Source organism: Oryctolagus cuniculus, chromosome 2 (genome assembly GCF_964237555.1).
Source record: "Oryctolagus cuniculus chromosome 2, mOryCun1.1, whole genome shotgun sequence".
In the NCBI taxonomy this organism is placed as follows: domain Eukaryota; kingdom Metazoa; phylum Chordata; class Mammalia; order Lagomorpha; family Leporidae; genus Oryctolagus; species Oryctolagus cuniculus.
In genome coordinates this window covers 92915142-92926858 of record NC_091433.1, presented here as the reverse complement: position 1 = coordinate 92926858, position 11717 = coordinate 92915142, and the positions used below count along the sequence as shown (strand labels likewise).

General features: G+C 46.4%; 1 protein-coding gene across 2 annotated transcripts; it reads left to right on the top strand.

The window, feature by feature from the left end:
• The first annotated feature begins 4227 nt into the window (after positions 1-4227).
• Positions 4228-11224, top strand: THAP1 (THAP domain containing 1). Of its 2 annotated transcripts, none has more exons than XM_017350347.3 (3): positions 4228-4574; positions 7939-8134; positions 9634-11224. In XM_017350347.3, exons 1-3 carry the CDS (start codon positions 4504-4506, stop codon positions 10006-10008), a joined length of 642 nt encoding a protein of 213 aa, XP_017205836.1. In that variant the 5' UTR covers positions 4228-4503; the 3' UTR covers positions 10009-11224. The 2 variants fall into 2 exon arrangements, with proteins under 2 accessions (XP_017205836.1, XP_008272129.1); XM_008273907.4 differs by lacking the exon at positions 4228-4574 and adding an exon at positions 4727-4882.
• The last annotated feature ends 493 nt before the right edge of the window (positions 11225-11717 follow it).

Below are 11717 nucleotides of genomic sequence, written 5' to 3'. Positions count from 1 at the left end.
TTAAAGTCACTGACATGAAACTGTTTACATTTTAGTTTTAAAATTGTTTTAGGGGCTGGTATGTGGCATAGCAGGTAAAGCCGCTTCATGCAGCGCCGGCATCCCATATGGGTGCCAATTCGATTCCTGGCTGCTCCACTTCTGATCCAGCTCTCTGCTATGACCTGGGAAAGCAGTAGAAGATGGCCCAAGGGTCCCTGCACCCGTGTGGGAGACCTGGAAGAAGTTCCTGGCTCCTGGCTTCAAATCAGCACTGTTCCAACTGTTGCAGCCATCTGGGGAGTGAACCAGCGGATGGGAGACCTCTCTCTCTCTCCCTCTCTCTCTGCCTCTCTGTAACTCTTCCTTTCAAATAAATAAATCTTTTTAAAAAATGATTTTTTACAAACTAAAAATTCAGGGCCGGCGCTGTGGTGTAGTGGGTAAAGCTGCCACCTGCAGTGCCAGTATTCCAAGTGGGTGCCAGTTCGAGTCCCGGCTGCTCCACTTCCGATCCAGCTCTCTGCTATGGCCTGGGAAAGCAGTAGAGGATGGCCCAAATCTTTGGGCCCCTGCACCCGCATAGGAGACCCAGAAGAAGCTCCTGGCTCCTGGCTTCAGACCAGCCCAGCCCTAGCCTTTGTAGCCATTTGGGGAGTAACCAGCGGAAGGAAGTCTCTCTGCCTCTCTGTAACTCTGTGTTTCATGTAAAATAAGTAAATCTTAATAAAAAAAAGCCCACTAAAAATTCCTGATACTCATACCAAAATAGGAACTAGTAGGCCTTTAGAGAAAACATAGCAATTTATATCTACATGCCAGAATGGTCAGGTCTCTGTCCTACTTCTGCCTAATCCTATTTGCGAGGGCTCCACCCTCATCTCACCACCTGCCAGAGGCCCCACCTCTAAATAGTCTTTGGGGGTTAGAGTTTTGCATGGGAATTAACCACAGATATCCAGCACGGAGCACTTGGATTGAAAAAAGCTGGTTTTTCTTCAGACAAGGGTTACCCATCTATAATAATCATGACAAAACAGCCTCTTAATCTTGAGGGTATGTTTTATTTTTCCTTTAAAAAAAGTTCTGTCGATAGATGAACTAGCTCTTGGCCTCTTAAGGCTGAAAAATATCAAGCCTCTAAATAGCATTTTAAAATGTATTCTGTTTCCCTTAAATGGCCATGATATAACGCTAAGGTATATATTCATTTTTGACATTCATTGAAGGGCAAATGAAGACAGCAAGTGAGCCTACAGCTCTCTTGTTCTTTAAGAAAAAATGAAAATTATGAACATTTGTGTAGCCCTTCTCAAATAAGCTGTTTTATTAAATGTAACAAATAGCATTTTATAAACCACAAATCAGATACTCAATTAATGAACTGTGTGACCAGCACCCATTTCATTGCTTCTTTCCCCAGAAGTAAGTCTACTGACATTAGTTTAACCTATCTTTTTTACAAAAAAAAAAAAAAAATTCTTTTGTGTATTTCTTCAACATGTGTGTAAGAATCATTCATATTGTTGTGGGTTGTGGTTTTAAAAATTCTGACAGCTTTGTAGTATTCCATTGTGAACTCTACCACAATTTACTCATTCAGCTATTAATGGACATTTGGATTGTTTCCATAAACTTTTTAAAAAGCAGGAAAATCATCTTTAAAAATAAACATGCTCTCCTGCAATGTGCTTTGGCAAATAAGAAGTTACCCCATCCTTAGAAAATCTAGGAATGGGCAAAGCAGAAAGCAGGAAAACTAACAATGGGTGTGCTGAGTGAATTTATACAAGGTGAAGATAGTTTAATAAATTCATTTGCAGACCACACAGTGAAAATTCTGCTTTGGAGATGTTTTACAAAGGAAAACTCAACTAGTTTAACAAATACATTTGAAAGATTATTTGCAATTCACCATACCAGTAAATCTACCATTTTGAAATAAGGAAATAGAATTACATTCAACAGATAATAAAGATGCATTATTTTATTCCCAAGCTATAGAAAGGTAGAAGATTAAAGACATCAAAAGGGAATGAAGACAAGAACTTGGTTGAGGGAAAGCCAGGGACAGCCTGCAGAGCCCCGTGCATCCCACCTCTGTCAACCAAGCTCTCCTCTGCCCTCCCCTGTCCTGCCACACCACAGCCAGTGACCCAGCCTCCCAAATCACACCCCACCCCAAACCCTTTGTTAAAAATGTGCTACAAACCGATGTCATTGATCTGTTCATATTTATTTGAGAGGCAGAGACAGAGAACACTCCCATTCCCCGATTCCTTCCCCAAATGCCTGTAACAGCCACAGCTGGGCCAGGCCGCAGCAGGGACTCAGGATCTCCCACATGGGTGCCAGGGACCCAACTGGTTTAGGCGTCACATGCGGCTATCCAAGGCCAGCTGGGGCTCCTTCAGCCTGGGTGGGATTCTGACTTAGAGGCATTCAGTCATAATCCCACAGATGGTAGCTTCGTCCTACTGGCTCCTCAGCCAAGCACATATACCAACCTTTTCTTAACTTATGGGGCCGGCGCTGTGGCACCGTGCACAAAGCTGGCACCTGTGGTGACAACATCCCATATGGGTGTCGGTTCCAGTCCCCGCTGTTCCACTTCCAATCCATTGCCTGCTAATGTGCCTGGGAAAGCAGCGGAAGATGGCCCAAGACCATGTACCCACATGGGAGACCTAGAGAAAGCTCCTGGCTCCTTTCTTTGGCCTGGCCTGTTGCAGCCCTGGTCGTGCGGCTATTTAGGGAGTGAACCAGCCGCATGGATGCTCGCTCTCTCTAACTCTGCCTTACAAATAAATAATACGTCTTAAAAAAACAACCCTTAACTTGTGTCAGATACTGCAAGCCGCTGTGGTTACTGTGTGAGATGAGACACAATCCCCGTCAGCAGCGTCTCAGCGCTGAGGAGGACGGCAGATTATGTACCGGACACTGCGGAGCGGTTCAAGACTGTTCACAGAAACGAGTGCAAGGCTTCACTGGAACAAGAGAGTTGCCTCGGTTGAGGAGGTCAGGAGCACGCGAAGCCCAGGAAAACAGGCTTCTTGTGGGAGGCACCGGAGAGCCTGCCTATTAAAGACCTACAGCTGCAGCAGAGCTTAAGCAGGAGACGCTGGAAAAGCAGAGGCGCCTGGTCCTAGAGGGCTTTGTGGCTGACCTTAAGACATCGGGATTTTGTTCAAAACACGAATAAACTGATGAAGCACAGGGGAGTGTCGGCTTCCATGAGGACTGCAGATGGCAAAGTCAGGGGGTTGCACCCACGGTGAGGGTCTGATCAAGAACAGGAGCTAAGAGCCGACGCTGCGGCACAGTGGGCAAAGCCGCCACTGCAGTGCCGGCATCCCATATGGCCGCCGGTTCGAGTCCCGGCTGCTCCATTTCCGATCCCGCTCTCTGCTGTGGCCTGGAAAGCAGTGGAGGATGGCCCAAGTCCTTGGGTCCCTGCACCCACGAGAGAGACCCGGAAGAAGCTCCTGGCTTCTCGGAAGTGAACCAGCAGATGAAAGATCACTTATCTCCCTCTCAAACAAAATACTTTAAAAATAAAGGACTCAAAAGAACAGGAGTTAAAGATGAAAAAGGAATGGACTTAAGAGGCGTGTACGGATTCTATAAAATTAACGTGGTGTCATCAAGGCGTTTGAAGACGACTCTGGTATAGACAGCCGTGGGACAAACGACTCGCAGGTAATACGGGAAGCAGGACAGATGCAGGCAGTTAACAGACGACCTGGGAATCACTAGCAAGCTGTCTAGAGTTCCGGAAACGCCCACGTTTCAGGGGGCAGAAAAAAGCAGAGCGTCCGAACCATGCAATCAGCAGTCCGCTCGCCGGATCTGCAGGGGGCAGGGGATAAAGAGGCAACGCCTCTGTGCGGTGGGACACTGCGCGCTACCGTCTCGGCAGCTGAGATGTCACCGGAATCCAATCGGCGACCTGGGAGAGCGGGCTGGCTCAGCTTGACAGCTGACCCCACACGCTGTATGTTTCCCACTCAAGGCTGCCCGGGGAAAACTCGGGGTACAGAACTCCGGGGAGCACCACCCGCGGCGCAGGGCTGGCCCTGGGAGCTTCGCCTTCCCCTAGCAGTCCCGGCCTAGACCCAAGTTCTGAAGCCCCGCCTCCTTCCGCAACGCCTAGCCACCGCCCCGCCCCACGACGCAGGAAACGCTCGGCCTCAGCCAATGGCCTGCTTCCTAGAAAAACGTTACCTCTGACCTCAGAGGCTACTCGGAGACGGTGGAAGAACTCCTCGCGAGAGGTGAGTTTGAAGCTGCCTCCGCCATCTTGGAGATGGGAGAGGGGCGATGGCTGTGGCCCTTCTGCTAATGCAAACTCCACAACGGGCGCGGTAGTCACCACCACCCCTCCCCGAGTGAAACCGTCTTCTCTGTAACCGTTGACCAAAGCTACAGGAGGAGAAGGCGTCCACACCGAGAGCTGCGACATCGGGAGCAGCTCCGCCTGCCTTCAGGGGCGGCAGAAGTGAAGGGACAGAGACCGGAAGGATGGTGCAGTCGTGTTCCGCTTACGGCTGCAAGAACCGGTACGACAAGGACAAGCCCGTGTCTTTCCACAAGTAAGTCCCCCTGCGCGCATCGCGGGGCCGGCCCCAGCCGGGGTGGGGGGCGCGCGGCCGGTTGGGCGCGGGGCGGAGCCGGGCGCGTGTCCGCGCGAGACCTCACGAGAGGGGCGGGGGCGAGGGCGGGGCGGGGGTCTCGGGCCGGGAGCCGGGGGCGTTCCCGGCCGAGCGGCGGTTCCTCGCGCGTCCGGACGTGGGCTTAGCGAGTTCCGCGCCTGCGGAGGGCGGATGGTGGCGGCCGCCGAAGGCTGAATGGGATAGGAGCGAAGGCCTTCCCCGTGCCCTCCCCCAACCCTGTTCTGTATGTATGTATAGGTGTGTGTGTGTATATATATATGTATATATGTATATAATATCTATATATACATATAGATATGTATATATGTATATATATGTATATATGTATATAATATCTATATATACATATATACATATATATATAATATCTATATATACATATATACACACATATATATATAAAGATTTGTTTATTTGAAAGCCACGGAGAGGGAGGGAGAGGTCCCTCATTCCCTCGTTCACTCCCCAAATGGCTGCCAAAGCCAGGAGCTCCCCACGGTCACCCATGTGAGTGGCAGGGGCCCAAGGACCTGGGCCATCCTGGGCTGCCTTCCTGGGTGCACCGGCAGGCAGCTGGGTGGGAAGTGGAGCAGCCGGGAGAAGCTGCTCTTTTAGGAAGGGAGAAATTCAGAGTTTATTTTGGCCAGGATATCAGGGAGGTGTTTTTTCTCGCAAACCTACGCCCCAACCTTAAGGATCCCAAAGATTGAGACAGCTTGTGGGTGTGCCGAGAGAAGACCTGCTCTCCCTGAGCTCCTAGTATGGTGGAGGCCATAAACTCAGGGCTGTTTTACCCCGCTGGTCCTGTGGCTCCACTGCTACAGCTGGGGGTAGGGGAAATAGACTTTTGAAAATAAAAAGCTGAGAGGTTGGGTTGTGGCGTAAAGCCGCTGCCTGCAGTGCCGGCATCCCATATGGGCTCCGCTTCCAGTCCAGCTCTCTGCCATGGCCTGGGAAAGCAGTGGGAGATGGCCCAAGTGCTTGGGCCCCTGCACCCACGTGGGAGACCTGGAGGAAGCTCCTGGCTCCTGGCTTCCACTGCAGCTCCGGTCGTTGCAGCCAACTGGGGAGTGAACCAACGGTTGGAAGACACACACACACACACACACACTCTCTCTCTCTCTCTCTCTCTCTCTGCGCCTCTGCTTCCTCTTTCTATGTAACTCTTTCAAATAAACAAATAAATCTATAAAAAACAAAAAAACACACAAAACTGCAGCATTGGATTACCTAAGGATACCAGATGCTCAGCAAAAGGAGATACAATGGCATTTTCATTCAGCCTGATTGTTTACAAATGTCATTACCCATGGATCCAGTGGTAAATTATATGAATTACTCATAGATGAATAATTACCAAGCAAAATGTTAAGTGTTGGGGCATTGTTATATTTTAAAACATTTGTTTATTTAAAAGGCAGGTGACAGGGAAGACTTCTGGCCAGAGAAGCCAGGAGCCTGGACCTCGGTCAGGTCTCCCATGTGGGTGGCAGGCACCATCCTCTGCTGCTTTCCCAGGCGCATTAGCAGGGAGCTGGATTGGAAGTGGAGCAGCCAGGACTCAAAGCGGCACCCATATGGGATGCTGGCCTCACAGGCAGTAGTGTAACCCACTACACCACAGCACCGGCCTTGTGTGTTTAACGTGTTTGATGTAATGTGAGATGAACCCTGGAGAAATAAGAGTGGGTAGAGCATGGAGACCTCCGGAATTGCTGTTCTTCTTGGAGAAGGGTCTGGAACCCAGGATTCGGCTCCATACGTCTTAGTATAACTGCTGGGTCTGTTAGAATGCCTGAGAAGTGAAGGACTCCCAGAGGCTACATCAGCGGATGGTAACAGCGTCCTCTGCATTCAGCTCCCCATCTCCCTGGCCCCCTTCGAAACGGGTGGCAGAGCAAATCTAAAATCCAAGGCAGGCGCTTCACAGGCACTGGAAACTAGCTCAGCATGACATTCGCACACCAGGAACGCTGTGTTTCTGCTCACTGACTCCAAAGAAGGGCTAGCCTCATCTCACTGCTTTCTAAAGGAGCAGGTTTCAGGAGCGTAGATGGGAAAGAGCCTGCCAAAACCTCACAGACACCTGAGAATGTGTAGTCCTTGGGAGAAGAGGTCCTGCATACTGAGTTTTTTACAAGCACTTGCTGCAAGAGTTGGTACTTCAGAGGCCTTTTGCAGCAGACATTTTTCTTTCTTTTTTTTTTTTTTTTAAGAAATTTATTTGAAAGAGTTACAGAGAGAGGTAGAACCAGAGAGTCTTCCAGTCCAGTCTGCTGGTTCACTCCCCAGATGGCCACAACAGCCAGAGCTGAGCTGATCCAAAGCCAGGAACTTCTTCCAGGTCTCCCACGCTGGTTCAGGGGCCCAAGTCCTTGGGCCATCTTCCACTGCTTTCCCAGGCCACAGCAGAGAGCTGTATTGGAAGTGGAGCAGCCAGGACTCGAACCGGCACCCATATGGGATGCCGACACTACAGGTGGTGGCTGTACCCACTAACACCACAGCACCAGCCCCTAAATTTAAACTCTTAACTGCACTTGATGGACATATCCCAGCTGATTAAGATAAAATAATTTCCTTATCATTCGCCTATAGTTTGATTCATTCACGTTTACTCTGAGAGAACTAGAATCCTCTTTTCCAAAGTACATGGATGTGAATGTGCAAATTTTGCTTTTCTGTGCAGCATACGGAAAATTACTGGGTAAAAATATGAACAGAGATTCATTCTGTAGTATATATTTTAGTTGACATTTTTTTCTAAAGATTTTATTTATTTGAGAGGTAGAGTTACAGAGAGGGAGAGAGAGAAATGTCTTCCATCTGCTGGTTCACTCCCCAAATGGCTGCAACAGCCGGAGCTGGGCTAGGCTGAAGCCGGGAGCCAGGAGCTTCTTCTGGGTCTCCCACGTGGGTACAGGGGACCACCCACTTGGGCCATCACCTGCTGCTTTCCCAGGCCATTAGCAGAGAGCTGGATCAGAATAGGAGCAGTCGGGATTCAAACCGTGCCCATACGGGATGCCAGTGCCACAGGTAAAAGCTTAGCCTACTGTGCCACAGTGCTGGCCCCACTTGAATCTTACAGTGTCCTCAGTACAAAAAGTTGAAGATTAATAAGTGAGGAAAACAGGTAGTTGGAGCTAGTGCTTAATCACACTCTCTAGTATGTTAAGCCCAATGTGACATAGCTTTTTCTAACTAGGAAAGTTTAGGTGGCTTTGGTTTTGGGTTTTTGTTTTTAATGAGGTCAGAGAGTTGAATGGTGTCTTTTTCTTAGGTTTCCACTTACTCGCCCCAGTCTTTGTAAAAAATGGGAGGCGGCTGTCAGAAGAAAAAACTTTAAGCCCACCAAGTACAGCAGCATTTGTTCAGAGCACTTTACCCCAGACTGCTTTAAGAGGGAGTGCAACAACAAGTTACTGAAGGAGAATGCTGTTCCCACGATATTTCTTTGTATTGAACCACATGACAAGGTAATATGTGTTTTAAAATACTGTTTTCTGTTTATCATGTTAATGTGTTCATTATAGTATATTTGGAAAATTAGGGTGTTGTTAAGAAAATAAATGTACCCAGGACTTATCACTGATAATACTGTTAACAGTGATAAACTTTTTTAAAAAGATTTATTTATTTATTTGAAAGTCAGTGTTACACAGAGAGAGGAGAGAGAGAGAGGTCTTCCATCCTCTGGTTCACTCTCCAGTTGGCTGCAATGGCTGGAGCTATGCTGATCCGCAGCTAGGAGCCAGGAGGTTCTTCTGGGTCTCCCACATGGGTGCAGGGGCCCAAGGACTTGGGCCATCTTCCACTGCTTTCCCAGGCCATAGCAGAGAGCTGGATGGGAAGTGGGACAGCCGAGACTCGAACCGGCTTCCATATGGGATGACGGTACTACAGGAGGCAGCTTTACCCGCTACGCTACAGTGCCGGCCCAACAGTGATACACTTGTTTAAAAAAATTACTTGAGAGACAGAAAGAACATATGTTGTGCCTGCATTTGCTGGTTTACTCCTCAGATGTCCTTGATATTTGTGGCTGGGCTGAAGCTGAAGCCAGGAACCAGGAACCGAATCTGGGTGTCCCGTGTGGCTGTCAGGAAGTCAGCCACCTGAGCCATCCTTCCCAGAGTCTGCTCTAGCAGGAAGCTGCAGTCAGGATCCGCAAGCGGGTACCCAACCCCCGTGAGCATTTCACCACCAGACCAAATATCTACCTCAATACTTTCTTTAAAAAAAAAAAAGAAAAAAAAAAGGAATACAGCCCATTAAGTTATCTCCACACTAAAAAACTCCATACAACTTTGGCACTTATTTACAGATCACTCTGTGCCCCTCCTTGAATGTTGATGAGTTGGTTTTTTGTTGTTGTTGTTGTTGTTGTTGTTTAGATTTATTTGAGAGGCAGAGTTAAAGACAGAGAGGGAGAGACAGAAAGGTCTTCCATCTGCTGGTTCACTCCCCAATTGGCTGCAATGGCTGGAGCTGGGTCAGTCCAAAGCCAGGAGCCAGGAGCTTCTTCCGGTTCCCACGTGGGTACAGGGGCCCAAGCACTCAGGTCATCCCTCACTGCTCTCCCAGGCCATCAGCAGAGAGCTGGATCAGAAGTGGAGCAGCCAGGACTTGAACCGGCATCCATATGGAATGCCAGCGCCACAGGCAGAGGCTTAACCTACTGCACCATAGCCCTGGCACCTGTTGATAAGTTTTGATTTTTCTTTATCTGTGACATTTTGGTTTCAGAGTATTTTTTCTCGTTAGTTTTAAGTGCTTGGTATTTAAATGTGTCACCATTTTCTCTCTTTCTTGCTTACCATTTCTCCTTAAGTTGGAAAGTTTATTTCAGAAGGAAACTACTTGGATGTTTCTGTGCCACAGAATCACAAAAACGTCTTATTTCCTAACTTCCACAGATGAGTTGTTTTGCACTGTCATTTACTAAGTTCAGACATGCTGTTCTTCATTGTTCTAGAAGGAAGATGTGCTGGGCTCACAGGAGCAGCTGCCTCCAGCTCCTTTAACACCGCCCATCTCCCAGATGGATGCTGCTATTGGGTTGCTGATGCCTCCTCTGCAGACCCCTGACAACCTCTCGGTTTTCTGTGACCACAACTACACCGTGGAGGACACGATGCACCAGAGGAAAAGGATTCAGCAACTGGAACAGCAGGTCGAGAAACTCAGGAAGAAGCTCAAGACGGCACAGCAGCGATGCAGAAGACAAGAGCGGCAGCTTGAAAAGCTGAGGGAGGTCGTGCACTTCCAGAAGGAGAGAGACGACTCGTCGGAGAGAGGCTACGTGATTCTGCCAAGTGACTGCTTTGAGATAGTGGAAGTGCCGGCATGAGCAAGAGACATGCGTTGAGTTTTTAATGGGGCAACACCACACACCCTCTTTTAGCCTGTAAAGGAGTTTCCTTTGAAAAAAATAACACTTGATTATTTGTATAAAAGCAATTCAGAATATTTTTTTAAAAAAATAAATTAGATATATACTGTAAAATTGTAAGGTTTTTGTTTGTAATTTCAGGGTTTTTACATTTTAACAAAATATCTTTGAAGTTATAAACTAGCCTCAAACTGCCAATGTAAGTTGGTTTCAATATTGGGGATTTTTGTTTTCTAGAATATTTATAGAAATAATGTAAAAGTAAAAAAAATGAGAACAGTGCAGTAAGTTTTAAGTTTAAAAGTTAAAATTCATGCTGTTTATTGAGAAATTTAGTTATATTTTAAATCAAGAAGGATCAGATCACGGGCATAACGTCAAAAGATATATAAGTATATACATACCTATACTCACAGATTCTTACAGGTGAAGTCAGGAGGTTTCATTTACCATTCTGAGTCAGTTGTCAAATCAGCAAGTCAGTACTTGAAAAGACTTGAGTGTCTTTGCAGCAGAAAATGAACATCTACTTAATAAGTAACTTTATGAAGAACAGATTTTTTTAAAGTAGGCCTGTCTTTTTTCCCCACTGTTAAGCTAGAAGTGTGTCTTCAGTGAAGGAAAAATCCTTCAGTAAACAAAATGAGGCTTTGTTGTCAGTGAGTAGTAAAAGCTAGGGCCTGACCACGACGCTTGTTTCTGTAATGACCCCTAGGTAAAGGACAGCCAGCTCCCTCCTGAGGTGATATCTGTGTCCAAAGCTTTAACAAATGTGGTACTAGAGTTTGGTTTGTTTATATTAATTTTTCAGTAACATTGATTTTAGCCAAAACTTCACCAAAAAAATCATTTCTTCTAACAAGTTAGAAATTGTACCCCGTTTATCTGAATGAGTGATTTGTATTCAGAAGCAGCCTCATGTATGATGTTTATTTGCTGAATGTTGAGATTTAAACACTGAGGTTTCTGTTCAGACTGTGAGTTGTGTTCTGACTTTGTGAGAAATTTTACATATATTTGAAATGGAAATATGTTCTGAGTAAACAAATACTGCTAATAGAAGTAACCTACTTAGATTTAGAATAACTATTCCAACTCTGTCACTTTTATAAATGCACTGAGGTAGTTGAAGAGTAACAGACCTTTCAAGACAGTATTAAAATGTGGAACCATTTTGTGTCTTTTGTAGACCTCGTTTTCATTGTAATTCACTGCCACACTGCCATGGATAGTACTTTGATTCCTGATATTTTAGGAACCAGTGTCTCAAAATAGGAAATAATGATAAGAAGATTACGTGAAGTCACATAGTCTACTAGCAACATTTAGAACTAACTCAGTTGAATGCATGTTCACTGGTTATTTATGGAACTCGTAGCTGTTCATCTCTCTAGCAATTTCTGGAAGATACATGGGTAGATACTTTGCCAAGTATTTGTCTTCAACCTAAATTTTTGTCTTTCTACATGAAAGATTGTGTGTGTGTGTGTGTGTGTCCCCAGAACTGAGAATCCAGATTAGGATATAAAAGTATTAATCATAATTAGCATCTTAGACTTATTATTTAATCTGGAACTGCTTTCTTTTCATAACAGACTTAATTTTTCACTTGGAGAGAACTGAACAAGCAGCATGCACACCAACTGCTTCCGTTTAAATAATTTATC